This window comes from Mastigoproctus giganteus, chromosome 5 (genome assembly GCF_048544385.1).
Source record: "Mastigoproctus giganteus isolate SK-2022 chromosome 5, ASM4854438v1, whole genome shotgun sequence".
NCBI lineage: Eukaryota > Metazoa > Arthropoda > Arachnida > Uropygi > Thelyphonidae > Mastigoproctus > Mastigoproctus giganteus.
Genome location: NC_143579.1, coordinates 119,186,678 through 119,205,831, shown reverse-complemented (window position 1 = coordinate 119,205,831; position 19,154 = coordinate 119,186,678). Strand labels below are relative to the sequence as shown.

General features: G+C 37.7%; 1 protein-coding gene across 2 annotated transcripts in view; it reads left to right on the top strand.

Annotated features, from left to right (window-relative positions):
* SMC3 (structural maintenance of chromosomes 3) overlaps positions 1-19,154 on the top strand; it is a 616,656-nt gene that overhangs the window by 212,087 nt on the left and 385,415 nt on the right. For both annotated transcript variants that reach the window (XM_090374164.1, XM_090374163.1), the window contains exon 13: positions 12,393-12,496. In XM_090374164.1, coding sequence (XP_090230290.1) covers positions 12,393-12,496 — 104 coding nt within the window. The remainder of the gene's footprint in view (positions 1-12,392; positions 12,497-19,154) is intronic.

Genomic DNA, 19,154 nt, shown 5'->3' with positions numbered 1-19,154 from the left:
ATTTGCATGATTAATTCAACAACGGAGAGTATCAGCACAGAAGTGTTCTACAAGACATCATAGAGGTAAATCATCCTTTTCTTAACTAACTGTAGATTCTTAATGCACGAATAATCACTGCTGATAATCAAATCCAGAGTATTACTCCCTCTGGTTGCCTCTCAAACATGCTGTAGAAAACAATCATCCAATAAATCCACAAAAGTCTTGCTAGTGTGCGATTGACCTATCCACAAATTCCAGTCAATATCTGGAAAGTTAAAATCTCCAATTATACGATATTCTAATTTACAGTTCTATTCTATTTCTCTGTACCCTTGTTTGTTGTGTTATAGGCCTAATGATACCATAGTCATTAGGCCTATAACACACTCCTGTTACCATTTTTCCTTTCCCAGTGTTTATATCACACCAAACTGACTCAACATTGCAATGTTGAGTCACTCTTAGTTACCCTAACACAGCCCATCTATTTACTTGTTACCCGATGACTCCCAGCACGTTGCTTTCCAGACTGCTGCTCGTTCCAGTAGAAGCATTGCAAGAATCACTTTTAACTCTACTCTGCAGTTATGGTTGATCTATTGGTCTGTGTATTCTCCAAAGTTAGCAGTTTTCTGACCCACCTAACACTGCCTCGATGGCGTCAACAAATTTTCTTGCAAATATTCTTCTGTAATATCCGAAACCATTTCCAGAAATCCTGATCCCTAGGTAATTCTCCAGTTGGGTGAAGATAAAGTTAGTTTATATCAATCCTTCTAAAACTCAGTCCTGTTTTTTATCCTGCAAAAGGGAGTCTACTGCTCTTATTCTCATCTTCGATGACGATGAGATCTGTAAAGAAGATTGCATACTTCCTTTAGGGAATATGCTAACTTCTAATCTCTCTTTGCATAAGCACATCACAAATATTGCAGTTTTTAAGATGAGGTTTCCTCTCATGGGGGTCAGGCACCCAAAATCTCTCATGGGCTTCTTGACTCCATTCAAAAGAGGGCAGTTAGGTTAATTAATCATCCATCTCTTACAAAGTCGTAGACTTCTGTAGCTGCTGCAAGTGGAAACATTTTCCTTGAAATTTTATCATATTATTGATTAGTTAAAATACTAATTTGCATTTTACAAATAGATTAAATAGGCTTAGTAGCATTTGTTAGCATACTTTTTAAACTGAGCTAGTGAATTTGTAAGTTACAACTCGCTACTCTTACCACTATAGTGTTGGTGTTTTTGGCGGGAACATCATAGCGTAAGCAGTAGCATAAAAGCATAGTAGGGTTTTAATTGTTATAAATAAGTATTTTGAAGGTTTTAATCACTTTTGGGCATATATATTTTGTATTTAGCTAAGGATTTAACTAATTTAACATTGTGATTGTTATGGTATAGCATAAATCTTGAACTTGATAACTAAGGTATAAGGTAAAACTATATAGCGGAATGCAATATTACTGCATTAGGTTAGTATGTATAATATTGTATAGTCAAGTATAGTATTGTAGATTAATCAATTCAGTTTATCAATCTTATTAATTAATTTCATCGTATTTAAGTGGAAATCATGCCCCAGACTAGAGCAGCATAGCAACATGCACAAAGTAACTGGAGTGCTGTGGATCGGTGGAGAACTGAACGGGGCGATTCTCCAATGCATCACAGCCTAAAAAAAATGTGAAACTTGTGAAATGTTTGCAGATTTTCTGGAACAGGAAATGATCTAGTCAAGGAGGATGTCTTTGTTTGTGCTAGGTGCAGTGTGTCAAGAAATTAGGTGATAACTGAGCATTCTGATGGGCATCTGTGAGAGTTTGAAGAGTAGGGTAAATGCCCTCGAAGGAATTGAAATGGGGGGGGGGGCATCAAACTCTCAGCTGCCCACCACAATCCCAGAGTTCACTCTTGTGCCTCAGGCAACACAGCTGCAATGTTCAGGGCAGAATGCACAGGAGCTAGTTATTGCCTGTGACTCTGTTGTCAGGGAGGCGGGAAATATATTGTGCAAAAAGGATAGGTGGAATAGCACCAGGCTATGCCTATCGGGGGCAAAAGTTGATGATGTTGTAGAGCAGATATCATCCTTCAACATTGACCTTAACAAGTAAGGTCATCGTTGGAAAACAAAAAGTCGTGAGTTAAGGTTAAATTTGAAAGTGTCTGCAATTCTGGCCAGTCATGATAGGGGGAAGTATATGATGAGAGCCTTGTCAATCATACAGTCCTGGAGAGATTGTGCAGGGCTCATGGGGTAGAATTTTTTCTCAGCATGGTATGTGCTTGTTAACAGGAGAGATTGCTTCTACATGGATGGGATACACATAAATAGAAAGGGTACAAGAATATTTGCTGATGCTATCGAGGGAGTGTTAGGTGGGTCAGAAAACTGCTAGCTTGGGGGAATTCACACACTAATAGATTAACGGTAGCCACAGGAGAGGTGAAAGTAATTCTTGCACAGCTTCTATTGGAATGAATAGCAGCCTGGAAACTGAGGTGCTGGGGATTTCAAGGGCTGTTAGGAGTTGCCATGGAACAAGTAAATACATGGGTTGTATTAGGGTAACTAAAAGTAAGAACAGGTGCATGTATACTTGTATGTACACCAATGCTGGGAGTGTAGGGCACCTCCGTAGCCAGGTGGGAAGGAGCAGCAGTGCGTAGCACACACTTCTTGATTAGACCGGGGTTCGAGCCTGTCACCACCAAATACGGAGGATGCGGAAACGTCAGGGAATGACCACTGCATATCCCGGAGCAATATGGCCTTAGTTGTTAATGCTCCTAAGCAACAAATAACAAGAACTGGGAGTGTAGTAAATAAATTGGATGAATTTTAGATGCTAGTGACGACATCAAAGGTTGATCTTGTTGGGATATCAGAGACATGGTGTCACACAGAAATAAGGAATGCAGAATTGGAATTTTGGGAGTACAATATGTTCAGAAAGGATAGAGGGGGAGGAGGGGGTGATGCTGTTATTTAAGAAACAAAATATAAGGAAGTGCATCCAGTTGACTTAGGTGAACAGTACAGAGTTGAGTCACTTTGTGTGACATAAACACTGGGAAAACCAAGTTGAGATTAGGTGTGTGTTATAGGATAAATGACTCTGATGAGTACAATGAACAGCTGTACCGAGAAATTGAGTGGGACAGTAAATCTGATTGTCTTATAATGGGGAATTTTAACTTTCCAGGTACAGACAGGAATGTGTGGATTGGTCACTCGCATGCTAGCAAGACTTTTGTTGATTTATTGGAGGATTGTTTTCTACAGCAACATGTTTGAGGGGTAACCAGAGGGAGTAATAATCTTGATCTGATTATCAGCAGTGATGATTCATGCATTTGGAATTTGCAAAAGAAGGAACCACTAGGTGACAGTCATCACAGTGTATGATGAGGGATTTACTTAAAGATGTAACTACCATCAAGAGTAAAGGAGAGGAGCTAGCCTGGTGGGTAAAGTGCCTGCCTGGCAACCCAAAGGTCGCAGGTTCAAATCCCGCCTCGGGCTTGGATCAAAGTACTACAAAAACCTTTGGGGGTGCATTATGGCCACAGAAGCCGATGCGCCAACAACTACCAAAAAAAAAAAAAAAAATGGGGGAGGGTTTTTGTTTTCGTAAAGGTGACTACAGTGGTCTCAGAGAGTTTTTAAATTCTATACAGTGGGATCAACTGATGATGTTAAAAACAGCAAATTCTAAGTGGGAAACCTTCAAGGAATCAATCTTGGAAGCTACTAGGCTTTTCATACCAACTGAGAAATACTGTTCTAGATTTAGACCTAAATGGATGCCAGATGAACTAATGAGGCAAAGTAGAAAAATGCGTGGGATGCTTATAAATTATCAAGTGACACAGAAGCCTATAGTACATATAAGCTAGTCTGTAAAAAAGTCACAAAGGAGGTTATGCAAGAAATGGCTGATTACGAGAAATCCTTGGCAAAGGATGCAAATAAAAACAACAAAGACTTCTTTACTTATGTAAACACTAGAAGGAAGGGGAAGAATCAGATTGGTCTCTGTGATGTTGATGGTTCAACTGTTGATGATCCTGCTCAGATAGCTGACAAACTGAATGAGTATTTTGCATTTACATTCACTGATGAGGAATTCTGTAAGGAAGGCAAAGACAGAAGTTTACTAAACTCTAACAGGGAACTAAATAATTTTGTAATAATGAAGAACAAAGTAGAGGAGAAATTGTTGAAGTTAAACACACACACACACACACACACACACACACACACACACACACACACACACACACACACACACACACACACACACACACACAAAAGGCATCTGGTGCAGATGGAATCTATCCAGTTATATTGAAGGAAGTAGCGAGGGAAGTAATCAAACCCTTGTTAGCCATAATTATGAGAGCATCCTTAGATTCAGATGAGGTCCCATGAACTGAAGATGTCCAAATGTATCCACAATTCACAGAGGGCATTCAAAGTTGACACAAATAATTATAGCCCTGTTAGTTTAACTTCTGTTCTGGGGAAAATAATGGAGTCACTGGTTAAAGAAGTAATTCAGGATCACCTAGACAACACAGCATGGGTTTTTTTTTTAAGGAGAATTCTTGTCTGGCGCCTCCGTTGCCAGGTGGGCAGGAGCAGCAGAGCATAGCACATGCTTCTTGATTAGATCGGGGTTCGAGCCCGTGCCCACCAAATACGGAGGATGCGGAAAGGTCGGGGAATAAACACCGCATATCCCCGGAGCAATATGGCCTTAGTTTCTAATGCTTCTAAAAACCAAATAACAAACAACAAACAATTCTTGTCTGATCAATTTGATTGGATACTATGATGTGGTCACAAGGGAACTGGATGTAAAAAATAAATTTTGATATTGTGTACTAGGATTTCAGGAAAGTTTTTGATACTGTTGCACATGGATGACTGTTATACAAATTGGAGCGATATAGCATTAAGGGCAAGTTACTGCAATGAATAAAGGGATGGTTGAGTGGGAGACAGCAGAGAGTGCTAATTAATGGACACTGCTCTACATGGACTAATGTTATTAGTGGAGGCCCCCAGGGTTCGGTGCTGGGCCCATTGTGTTGTGTGTTTTTCAATGATTTTGTTGAAGGTATATTAGGCTTACAGTCCAAGTTTGCAAATGATACAAAGGTTGGCAGTTGTTAATGATAGTAAATACAGTATGCTACTGCAACAGGATGTAGAAAAGTTAGGCAGATGGTTGAGTAGTGGCAGCTGAAGTTTAATATTGACAAATGCAAAGTACTGCATGTGGGTAGCAGTAACCCAAGAGAAACGTACAAATTGCGTGGTCCTACACTCAAGGAGGTGGAGAATGAAAAAGACTTTGGGGGTAATTGTACAGTTGGGTATCATATTCTCTGAGCAGTGAAGATGGTCTGCCAGAGCAGGTCGTAGAGTTTTGTCAATGATATATAGGAATTTTGCTAGCAGAGAGAAGAAAGTAATTACAGTAAACCCCGCTATTCGCGGTATCTGTATTTGCAGTTTTGTGTATCCGCGGTCGCTGATTTAATATAAAATGAAACCTAAAAAGCGCCCATAAAAAAACATGGGCGTGGCTAAAATTATCTTTCCCGGTCAAAACAGTGCTCGGTGGGGAGGAGGTGGGGGAGGTGACAAAATCGCGAGCGTGGATGTTTCTCACTAATCCTTGTTCAGTATGTCTTAAGCGCTTGTCATGGGAGGGTTCGTCGTTTGCTTTTAATTTATATGGTTATAAATTGAATAAATTTATAAATTGATATGCTTACAAAAGTGCATATCAATTTATACCGTTTTGCAGTGTAAAACAGACTTTTTCGAGTGTGTTAACGGAAGAAAGTGACTTTATTGTGCTCAAGTTCTTTCTAACCTGTACAAAAATATGGCTACGAATAACAAGGGAAATGTGAAAATATCAAAGAAGGTGATGACATTAGCGAATAAAATTGAGCTATTAGACAAAATTTCTAATGGTGAAAGTGTCTCCTCAGTGACAAAACATTATAAAATCAATGAGTCAACGGTACGATCAATCAAAAAATCAGAAGAAAAAATCCGCCGTAGTGTCCGTGAAAACGCACTAATTGCTTCAAAAATTTGCTCTGTAACTCGTGATGTTAAATTAGAAAAAATGGCAAAAGCTTTAAATCTGTGGATAGAAGACCGAACTCAAAATAAAATTCCGTTAAGTTCACTCATCATTCGTGAAAAGGCAAAACTCCTTTATCAACACTTTAGCGAAACTCGTGATAGCACTGGCGGGATAAGTGTTTTAGCTAGTAAAGGCGCTGGTTTGAAAGATTTGTTTGAAATTTCTAATAAATATTACATTTAATATTAAATTGTTTATTATTTTCATTTTGATGCCATATGCTTGCATTTCACTATGTACTGTCTATGTACATAGTCATATTATATGTACTTTTAGGCAATTTTAAACTAGTTTTTCTTATATATTTCATACTTTGGAATGGAACCCCTTTATTACTATGAGAGCCATAACTCAGTATTCGCGTTTTCGGTATTCGCGGCATTTCTCAGGAACGTAACTCCCATGAATGGCGGGGGTTTACTGTATAACCCTAGGGACTCATATCTGGAGAGTATGGGCTTGGCACACCCAGGGTCCTGAGCTGGATATCATAATTCTTGTCCTTTTTAGTGATTCCTTTTTACTTCTGACTTGTGTTCTCTCTCTCTCTCTCTCTCTCTCTCTCTCTCTCTCTCTCTCTCTCTCTCTCTCTCTCTCTCTCTCTCACACACACACACACACACACACACGGTAATTCAGAAATATATTTTGGCTGGTGCAGCATAAGCCTTGGGCTTCCTTGCACTATATAGCAAATAATAATAAAATACAATAATAATCAGAAGTAAAAAGGCAATGTTCATGCCATATCTTGAGTACTGCATACAGTTGTGGATCCTTCAATTTAAGAAGGATGTAGAGTTGGTAGAATGAGTACAGAGAATGGCAATAAGATTGTTGAGAGGAACAAATGGGATCTCTTATCAAGAAAAGCTTAAATTCTGCAAGTTGCAGAGTGTGGAGACTAAGCACCTGTGAGGTGATCTGATTGAGATGTCAAAGGCGTTGAATGGTGATACTTCCACTTGCTCAGATTAAGAACCTGAGGGGGCATAGATTCAAATTGAGGAAAGACAGTTGTTTCCATCTGTTGTTGTGGAAGTTGATAGCTGAAATGAATTTAAGGCTGGACTACACAAATATTTGGAGTGACAGAATGGGTGAAATCGGAAGGCTATAAATTATTATCAGGAGACTGAGATGCGTATGATAGAGAGAGAGAGAGAGAGAAAGAGAGAGAGAGAGAGAGAGAGAGAGAGAGAGAAGAATAAATTTTGGATGGATAGCATTCATGAAATATAGTCACATACTGAACGGCAATATCCCAATTTGTCTGAAACATAAAGTAATAAATGAATGTACACTCCACACCACAACTTATAGTAGTGAAACTTGGGCACTCAACAAAAGAATGGAGGAGAAGCTGAGAACTACATAGCAAAGAATGGAATGAATTGTATTAGCAGTTAGACTGTGAGATAAGAAAAGAAACACATGGATTGGGCAGCAAACTCAAGTAAAGACATTCTTATGAAAACTGAAGAACTAAAACGGTCTTGGGCAGGATGCATAGCTCAAAGACATGATGACAGATGGACTAAGAAAATGACAGAATGGTTCCCAAGAGAAGCTAGAAGAAAACCCGGAAGACAATAATGGAGATGGATAGATGAAATTCATGAGTTCATGGGTTTTAAATGGATGGCCATTGTACAAAACAGAAGGAACTAGAAAGTTGCTGAAGAGGCCCTCATTCTGCCGTGGATTGAAAATGGCTGTTGATGATGATGATGGTAGATATAAGATAGTCTGTAATCAAGTCTCAAGGGAAGTTAAGAAGCAAAGGCAGATTATGAGAAATCTTTCGCAAAGGATGAAAAGAAAAACAGTAAAGACTTCTTTACTTATGTAAACTCTAGAAGGAGGGGGATGAATCAGATTGGTCCACTTGACAGTGATGATTTGATTGTTGATGCAACTGGCGAGGTAGCTGACAAACTGAATGAGTATTTTGCATCTACATTCACACACAAGGAAGTCTGGAGGGAAGTGGAGACTAGAAGCTTATCAAACTCTAGCAGAGAGCTATATGGTTTTGTAATAACTGAGAGCAAAGTGGAGGAGAAATTGTTGAATTTCAACATAAGAAAGGCACCTGGAGTGGATGAGATCTACCCAGTTATAGCAGCAAAGTAAGTAAGTAAGCAAGCCTTTAGGCCATAATTATGAAAGCTTCCTTGGGCTCAGGGGAGGGCCCATTGGACTGGAGAAGTGCAAATGTGTCCCCAATTCACAAAGGGGGTTCAAAAAGTGACACGAGTAAGTACAGACCTGTTAATTTAACTTCTGGTCCAGGGAATTTAATGGAGATACTGGTTAAGGAAGCAATGCAGGATCATCTAGACAAGATGCAGTTATATTTCAGACACAGCATGGGTTTGCTAAGGGGAAATCTTGTGTGACCAATTTGGTTAGATACTGTGATGTGGTCACAAACGAACTGAATTAAAAAAAATAATTTTGATATCATATTCTTGGATTTTCTGAAAGATTTTGATCCTGTGGCACGTAAAAGACCATTGTACAAATTGGAACAGTATGGCATTAAGGGCAAGTTGCTACAAGGGATAAAAAGGATGGTTGCATGGGGGAAGACATGAGTGGTAATCAATGGATTGCTTTCATGGAGTAATGTTATTAGTGGAGTTGCGCCAGGTTTTTGTTGGGGCCATTGTTGTTTTATGTATTTATGAATTATATTGATGATGGTATATCAGGGTTATTGTCTGCAGACGATATGAAGGTTGGCAGGGTTGTTAATGACAGTATGCTACTGCAACAGGATCTAGAAAAGTTGAGCAAATGGGCTTAGACGTGTCAACTCAAGTTTAACTTTGAAAAATGTAAAGTACTGCATACGGGTAGCAGTAATCCCAGAGTAACGTATCAACTGTGTGGTACTACACTCAGGGTAGTGGAGAATAAAAATGGCCTTGGGGATAATTATGCAGTCAGATATGAAATTTTCTGTGCAGTGCAGACAAGCTGCAAGAGTTGCTCATGGTGTCTTGTCAATAATATACAGGAATTTTGCTAGCAGGGATAAGGAGGCGATTTTCCACTTGCATAAGGCAATGGTCAGGCCAGACCTTGAGTACTGTGTGCAAGTCTGGAGGCCTCATTTTAGGAAAGATACAGAGTTGCTGTAACTAGTACAGAGAAGGGCAACGTGATTGGTGAGTGGAACAAAGGATTGCTTTTCCAAGAAAAGCTTAAGTTCTGCAAATTGCTGCTTTGGAGAGTTGATACCTGCAAGGTGATCTAATTTAGGTGGAAGTCGGGGGGGGGGGGTACATTTTACATTTAGTTTATGGTAATTGAGAATGTAGTAGAGTGATCTATTTGGCAGAAATCACTTAATTAGCATTGTGTTGTGTAGTCCAGTGTTTCTCAACCTTTTTTGCTTTGGTGACTTGCCAAATAATCCATTTTCTGTGATGCAGCATAAATATAAAATAAAAATTCAAATTTTCTTTAATACCTGTTCTTATAATTCCTTTTTTAACAATAAAAACAGACCAAAGATTATACCTGGGTCATGTTACAACATGGTTCCTAAATCTTTTTGTTTTTACTTTTCAAAGATCAAACTCTTGCAATGCATCATCAAGTAAAAGGTCAGTTTTCTTGGTTCAAACACAACAAAATGCTTAAAACTGCTTTAAAATATTCAACAGTCTTTGTTTATTAATATGAAATTAGTAGAAATGTGAGTCAAGCCATTTCAAGAGTGCATATCAATGAAATCTGCTTAAAATTCACAATTTAACGAAATTAACATAAAGAAATAAAAAATTCTGGCGAACAGCAATTGAAAAAATTTTGATAGTGCAATCCTCAGCTCATTTTCTGCAGAAAGAAGCCCCCCCCCCCTTTTTTTAAATATCTCAATGAGTGCCGAAAATACTAATTTGCAAAGGTAGGATGTGGGGGAAAAAAAGGCATTATTACCATTATAGCTACAGTTATCCCAAATTTGCTCAACTCAACATTATGAACTTAATTCAGAGAGTGTGATCATTCCTCAATTCTATTAATTCTTGCTCCTCTTCCCTAGACAGTTTGGATGTTTTGAAGTGGCTTTTCAAGAATGAATCGCCCACCCATTCAAAACATTTAACGTCGATTGATGGAAAGCATTGTTGGAGTTTTCGGTCAAATAGTGTCAGTGAATTGCAATGTTATAATTTTATCATTAAAATTTGTTTTTGCAGTTAAAGGAAATGCATTCAATTTTTTTTCATTGACATCTCTTCCACATATTAATTTTGTTCTTAAAAGCACACAACTTATCAGTTGAATCCCAAATATTTTCTTATTTGCCTTGCATGCTTATATTGTATTCGAATATATTGGCAAGAATGCTAGTCTTCACTTGAACTCCAAATGAGCTCCAAATGTCATCACTCAAATAAGCAGAACATTTCTTTTCCTCTATCAAAAAATACGCAAGGAGCTCTTTCCACAATTTGAGAATTTATGATAGTACTTCTCCTTTGACAACCATTTTATTTCTGTGTGAATTATTAACATAAAATGATCACGTTCCATAGCTTCACGTAGTTTAGAAACAAAATGAACTTTTAAATGTCTGCTGCTTTTTATGCAATTTCCCATTTTTACCACATGATCTTTATTTTATTTATTTATTATTTTTTTTTATGTAAACCCCAAACACGAGAGGTATTAGAACCTATAGTACTTAGTACCGTGCTTGGGTTGGAGGTTGAAAAGACAAAAGAAGATATTTGTTGACATTGGACTTGAACTTCTGTAGATTGTAATTTTCAGGAAATACGTATGAAGGAAGGTTGTTCCAGAAAACGGCAGTTGAATGAAAAAACGAGGAAGATGAAAAGTTGGTTCTGTGAGTTTGAAGTTGGACAGTAAATGGATGTTGGCTGGTGGCAGCACGTGTTTGGACTGTTTTGAAAGATAGAGCGGGAATTTTTGAAGCCAATTCAGAAGAACAGTACCCACAAAAATATCTGTAGAAAAGGCATGCAGCAGAAACAGTACATCTGTGAGACAGAGTGGAGAGTCTCTGTTAGAGAGGAGTAATTAATTAACCTATCTGCCCTATTCTGAATGGAATCTAGAAGTCTGAGAGAGGTTTTGGGGGCACTGCCCCAGATGTTGGAACAATATTCCATAGTAGGGTGGATTTGTGATTTAACAGAGTGAACAGCTGTTTGGAAGAAAAGTAACGCCGAGAGCGAAAGAGAAAAACCAAGTTTTTTAGATGCAGAGGAAGCAATATTTGTAATGTGCTTGTGCCATGAGAGATTAGAAGTCAGGGTAATCCCCAAAAGAGATATTCATTTTGCCTAGAAATCGGAGTGTCACTAAAGATAAGCATAGGAGCAGAAAATCCTTTTTGCGAGATATAAGACAAGCCTGAGTTTTAGAAGGGTTGAAATCAACTAAGTTGTCTTTGCCCCACTGCTGGAGAATTACCTGAAGATCGGCATTTAAGGAATTGGTAGCAGATTTTCAAGAAATTGAAGCTGATTGAGCAGGGCAAGGTTTCTCAAAATGGAAAGTGGAATGCAATGTGCTATCATCGGTAAAACTATGGATAGGATTTCCAGTCAATGGAAGAAGGTCATTAATATACAAGAGGAAAAGAGTGGGTGAAAGAACTGAACCTTGGGGGACACCGGCATTAGTGGAGAAGTTAGAAGACAGAGAGCCATCTACCATCACCCTCTTTGTAACTCACTAGGAATACACTTCACTACTAGAGCTTTTCTGTGTAAAAAGTAGTGGGTGGTAATAATATGTGGGTTATGTTATTTGAGAATCATGATAAACCCTTTAACTGACCCGATCATTGATGGTGTTCCATCTGTACCAATATTAATACACAACTTCCGCGATATTTTTGTTTTTCGATATAATTATTGATATGACATTAAAAGTGTCTTGGCCAGTTGTTGTTTTGGACAGTTCCTTGCAACAGAGAAATTGACTCATCATATTTCCATTCACAACAAATCTGATAAATGATATTAGTTGATCTTTTCTGCTGATTGACAGCTGTATTACATTTCTCAGAAAAAAGAATGATGTGTGCCCATTTCATACCTTCTACTATTCTTTTACTCAGAGTTCTTACATTTTCATGGGTTCTCATTTAAAATGTTTACTGTTTACTTTGTTTACATTTTGAATATTTCATTGTATAGATTACTTTCACTTAGATTTTATTAATATACACTCCTCTAGGAACTAACCAAAGAACTGGAAAATCACCGGATCAGCATTGACAATCAAAACAAAAATTTTTACGAGATGAAAAAGAAGAAAGACACTTTGCAGAGTGAAAGAAAGTAAATAGTTTCTATTGTATTTTTATTTTAACTGTGCATGGAAAGGATCCACTATTTCTGTATTGAAATAAATGTGAATGAGCAATGTACAATTTGCACATTGAATTCTTGAAATTTTTTATGTGAACTTTATATTAATCCATAAATTGTTTGTGATGATGACTGAAAATAGTAAAAACATTATGTGTATTATCTTACTCATGCACTGTCTTTGCTCATTAAGCTCCACTTATGCCCATAATGTGAAGCTATTGTTATTATTATAATAAGCACATATAAGGAATATGAAATTACTGAAATTATTATTGTTTAAGTTGTTAACCTTGTAATTCTTGGTTATCCACTATGTTATTTCGATAATCCAATGATATTTATAAATGTATTTAACATGGTTTTTATACACTTGTTTAGTTATATTCTTGTAATATTTCGTACACTACTTTAATAATATTCAATATTTAATAATATTTCTCGTATTCACATTTCCTTCACTTAATTTGTCTAACGATTTGTTTGCACTTTGAACTGCTACATGGTTGTTAGCACCCCATGGGAGGTAAAGGTTGAAATTTTTGAAAGCGATATATTTTCAAAAAAGAAATATTATATGGTTAACAAAAAAAAAAAAAAAAATAGTGACAAGATGTATCATAAAAGTTGTGATAATGTAGTTCCACATTTGCATCATTGTAACATCTATGAAAATAAAAAAAAAAAAAAAAAACAGACTGTGATGTAGTTGTGCATATGTGCAACTACATCATACTCTTACATTATCACATTACATATATCACATACATCCTTATGTTATAATGATACATGTGCACAACTGAATAGTCTGAATTTTTTTTCATAGCTTCAGGCTTTGTAGCTCTTATTCTTTATTAGATGTGGTATTGCAGTGAATTGTTTTATGCTCATGAGAATCTAAGGAATTGAATTATGGAAACATTTGCCTTTGGTTTTGCAAGCTAATGACAAAAGAAGTGGATTTAAAGTTTGGTAATATTAAATAAAGTTAATGAAAATATCTTCAAAAAGGAAAAAAAAAAAAAAAACCAGAATGATGCACCATAAGATAAGAGCAATTGTTCTTTTTTTATTCTAATGAGCAATATTAAATGCAGCATAAAGAGACCATTAAATGTGCACTTTCATTGATATTGTTTATATCAATATAAAAAATATCAATGATAACATGGTGGTTAAACCATGATAACATGGTTTAACCACCGTTTATAATTGAGTACACTTCTCATATGCTCATCCCTAAAAACTTCATTGTGTGCAAATTGATCCAGGTTGTTTATTTTATTTCTCAGCAACCTTAATCATTGTGCCATTCATATCTAGTGGAACAAAACGGTTCATCTGTTTCCTTCTAATATTAATATTAAGAAAGAATTCTTTGCTACCTTTCTTTGTGTTCTTAGCCAAACCTCACAATCTGCCCTAACATGCCAAACCCTTAGTAACCTGATTGCAGATTAGTTTATACATATTGAATACTTTTTATCACCTGATAATCTATAATAATACAAAGGGTACTAGGAAAGTTTTGCAATACAGCTTTGTTTATTTAATTTTTTCAAAGTAATTTCCTCTACATTCAATACACCTCTCCATCCTCCGAAACCAATCTTTAAACCAGTTCTGCCAAGTTTCACTAGGGAGTAAAGCACACTCGTTGTCCCAAGCCCGTAGAAGGTCCTCATCACTGGAAAACCGCCTCCCTTTTAGCTTCATTTTCACATGCGGGAACAGTGCAAAGTCGCAGGGAGCAAGGTCTGGACTTTAGGGAGGGTGCTCGAGAAGTTTCAGTCCTGTCGTGGTCAAATATTCGGTGCAGGCTTTGGCGCGGTGAGCTGTAGCATTATCGTGATGGAGGTACCAGGTGTCCATTCTTGACTTTGGCCGCAGGTTCTTCATAGATCCAATGACTTTAGGCAGGCATTGTTCAGTATACCACTTAGCTGTGACTGTCTTCTGCGTGTCCAAAATGACACGTTCCACAATTCCACTCGATTTGAAAAATACAGCTATCATTTGCTTCTTTACAGATCGGGATTTTCTGACAATTACGGGTGTGTCGTCATCATCAAAGACCCAAACTTTGTTTTGAGCCTTGGTCGGCAGATCGTAATAGTACAGCCAAGTCTCGTCACCTGTCACGATGTTGTTCACATACCGAGATTGTCCCTTATCAAACTTTTTTAACATCTCCCGGCACCAAGTCACACGTCATGTCATCTGCTCTTCAGTCAGTTGATGCGGCACCCAGAGAGAACAAAGTTTCTTCACGTGCAAATGATCTTGCAGAATCGAACGAACTGCTGGTGCATTTAGGCCCAAAGTATCCTCTATCTGTTGGTAGGTCACTCACCTGTTTTCGGCAAGCATTTTCCTCACAGCAGTAACGTTTTCCTCCGTAACTGACGTTCGTGGCCTTCCCGGCCTCTCAGAATCCTCCAGAGTGAAATTTCCCCTTTGGAATTCTCTATACCACCTGAATATCGTTGTACGATGTGGACAATCATCATCTAGTGCAAGAGTCATTTCTTCTAAGCACTGGTCTATGGTTAAACCACGCACGAAATTATACCGCAAAACTGTCCTTATCTCATTTCGTGACCACGATGCCATCGCAAGCACTTTACACTCTCACTACTAATGAATAACTGAGCCCATCGACTTGGCGCGGCGGCTACTATGTACGCATGAACATGTCTCAACATGCAGCAACAAGCAGCTTCCTGTGATTCATTGTTGCGTCATATTGCAAAAATTTCCTAGTACCCTTTGTACAATGCATTTTCTTCTCCACTAGTCTTATTTGTTCACCTGACATTCATTTAGGTTTAATCCTTGAGCAGTACAGGTAGCCCTCGTTTTGCACTGGTCTGATTTACACCAATTTGCAATAGCGCCATTCACTAACCACAAAGCCATAAATATTTATTTTTGCAATTTTTTTATAAATCGAAAGTTTAAAATTGTCAGACAAAATTTATATGCATATTACACTAAACCCCCGCTATTCACTGTCACTGATTTAATTTAAAATGAAATCTAAAAAATGTGAATTTTAAAGTGCCGTGAACATCTACTGCCATAAAAAATATGGTCGTGGCTAAAGTCATCTTGCCTAGTCAAAACAGCGCTCAGTGGATGGGGAGAGAGGGGAACACAATCATGAGCACGGATGTTTCCCACTAATCCTTGTTCAGTATGTGTCATGTGCTTGTCATGGAAGGTTTTGTCGTTTGCTTTTAATTGATATGCTTATGAAAGTGAAAAATCTACCACTGTGCAGTGTGTTAGTGTAAATATGCTTTTTCGAGTGTGCTAACGGTTAAAAGAAAGTGACTTTATTGTGGACAAGTTCTTTTCTAACTCCTACGAAAATATGGCTACAAATAACAAGGAAATTCTGAAAAGATCAAAGAAGGTGATGACATTAGTGAGTAAAATTGAGTTAGACAAATTTTCTAATAGTGAAAGTGTCGTGTCAGTGGCAAAACATTATAAAATCAGTGAATTGATTGACAATTGACAATCAAGAAATCAGAAACAAAAATATCCGTAATGTCCACGAAAACGCACTGATTGCTTCAAAAATTTACTGTGTAACTCGTGATGTTAAATTAGAAAAAATGGAAAAGGCTTTAAATCTATGGATAGAACACTGAACTCAGAATAAAATTCTGTTAAATTCACTCATTGTTCATGAAACACAAAACACCTTTATCAACACTTTAGCAAAAACTGGTGATAGTACTGGTGGGATAAGTTTTTTTAACTATCAAAGGCTGGTTTGAAAGGTTTAAAAATCAATATGGCCTTCATAATGTGAAACTTGAAGGCAAGTCTGCATCAACGGATTTTGTGGCTGCAGATAGTTTCCCGACTGAATTTAAAAAAATTAATAAAGGACGTTCAATGCTGATGAAACTGGGTTATTTTGGAAGAGGATGCCGGCCAGAACATAACGTATGTATAAGACACACCTTTTTTCCCCATGTATAAGATGCACCTTTTTTTTTCGAAAAACTTGTGGTCCAAAAACTCGGTACGTCTTATACAGTGGTTGTAGATTTTTTTTTACTTGCGTTTCCCACTTTTTTGCACTTGTTGTCATTGTGCTCATTGTTTTGCACTTGTTACCGGTATATTAGGTTACGTTTGCTATGTTCTGCCCAGAAATGGCTCAGAAAAACGTTTTGTACAGTGCTGAATTCAAGTTAAAAGTGATCCAGTTTGCAAAAGTGAATGGAAATCGTGCTGCTGAACGTAAGTTTGGTCCTCCTCCAACTGAGAAAACAATTTGAGACTGGCTATGGGAAGAAGAAACCCTACTGAAAACGCCACGGCAGAAGAAGGCCATTAGAGGCAAGTCAGCAAAATGGCCTCATTTAGAGAGGGAAATGAAGATATGGATTGAGGAGCAAAGGGCACTTGGAATTCCTGTTTCCACAAAGATGGTTCAGCATGAGGCAAGAAGAATTGCTGATGAAAAAGAAGTTACTGATTTCAAAGGAGAACACAATTGGTGCTTCAGGTTCATGAAACAGAATGGACTAAGGATGCGTACACGCACCAGACTTGCCCAAAAGATACCTGAAAGCTGTGAGCACAAGGTCCTTGAATTTCATTGTTTTGTCATTCAATGTCGGAAGACACATCAGTTTGAGTTGGGACAGATTGCAAATATGGACAAAGTCCCCCTTCAATTTGATGTCCCAAGTAATAGAACTGTTGATAATAGGGGGTGGGGGGCAGTGAAAACTGTAACTGTGAAGACAAGTGGACATGAAAAGAGCCATTATACAGTTGTTCTAGCTTGTTGTGCCGACGGAACCAAGCTGCCTCCTATGCTGATTTTCAAACGCAAACCAATGCCAAATGAAGACATTCCTCGAGGAGTGATTGTCCACGTTCATGACAAGGGTTGGCTGGATCAGGATGGGATGAAGATCTGGTTTGAGAAAGTTTGAAGCAGGAGACCAGGTGGGCTCTTACGCAAATCTGCCCTATTGGTGCTTGATCAGTTCAGGGCACACATTACAAAAAATACAAAGAAGATTGCTGCAGAGCAAAAAACAAAACTTGTCGTCATACCTTGACATCCCAGCCTTAATGTCAGCATTAACAAACACTTCACAGCTGACATGAGAGACGAATGGAACCAATGGATGAAGTCTTCTGGGGACAATTTGACACCAGCAGGAAGAGTGAAGAAACCAACTATAGGAGAAGTTTGTACTTAGGTGAAAAGATTCTGGGATAATATCAAGATTAAGATCGTTGTTAAGTCATTTAAGAAGTGTGGCATTTCAAATGCCATAGATTGAACTGAGAACGAGGCAATATATGAAGACAGTGATTCGTCATCAGACACAGATGAGGACAAGCTAATGGATGGGAGTTTTGACAGTGATGAGGAGTTGTATGAATTTTATGATGAATAAAACTTGAATTCAATAACTTCATGTAATACATTTTTTTTTTTCAAATTTCGGGCCCCAAAATTAAGGTGTGTCTTATACATGGGGAAATATGGTACTTAACACAAAATGAAAAATCTACTCCTGGATTCAAAGCTTCTAAAGATAGGCTTACTCTTTTGTTTTGTGCACACGCTAGTAGACACACGATCAAACTGATGCTTTTGTGTAAATCGCAGAATCTACGTGCTTTGAAGGAAAAGAATAAAGAACATCTTCCAGTTTATTGGAAATCCAATAAAAAAGCCTGGGTAACAACTACACTTTTTAGAGAGTGGTTTAATGATAGCTTTGTGTGTGAGGTGGAAAGTTACTTAGCTTCAAAATCTTTGCTTTTCAAAGTTCTGCTTCTTATTGATAACGTGTCAGGACATTCTAGCATTTGATCAACCTAACATTGAAATTGTTTTTGGCACTCAACACTACATCAGTTTTACAACCGATAGACTAGGGTGTGATTGCTATGTTTAAGTCCTACTGTGTTAGGAGAACTTTTAATGGCTTAATTGAAAAATTGGGAAGGGAGTCAGACTTGACTGTAAATCAAAGTTGGAAAAATTATAACATCGCAGATTGCCTGATCAACACCAAGGCAATCTGCGATGTTGATATGATAAGAGCATCTATAATTAGCACGTGTTGGCGAAAATTGTGGCCAGAAATGATTTTTGCTAAAAACAATTCCCAATATCAATGCTAATATTGTAGCGATCGCACAGAGAATAGAAGGCCTTGCTTTCTATTCCCTCTGCAATGCTTTGAAAACATCGATGCAACAGAGATTCAACTTTTGACACACAGGATTGATACTTTATATAGCCTATACAGTAGGGCCCCCTTTTTGGCATTCCACTTCTCGGCCTTCTGCAAATACGGCAGTTTTCAATTATATCCATGTTCATTATGTTCTGTGCTTTTTCGTGATATGCTCAGCTCCAAGAAGGGTGTCAGGCGGAATTGATTTTCAGTGATTCAATCTGTTTACAGCATATGATAGTGTAAACATGTTATTAAGCTTTTATATGCATTTGCAAGTGAAAAAAAGTTATGTTCCACTTTTCGGTGATTTTCAGCAGGGTTCTTGAACCTAACCTGCCATATGAGTGGGTCCTGCTGTATACATTCGCTTTGCTTCATGGTTCTTTTGGCTTCAT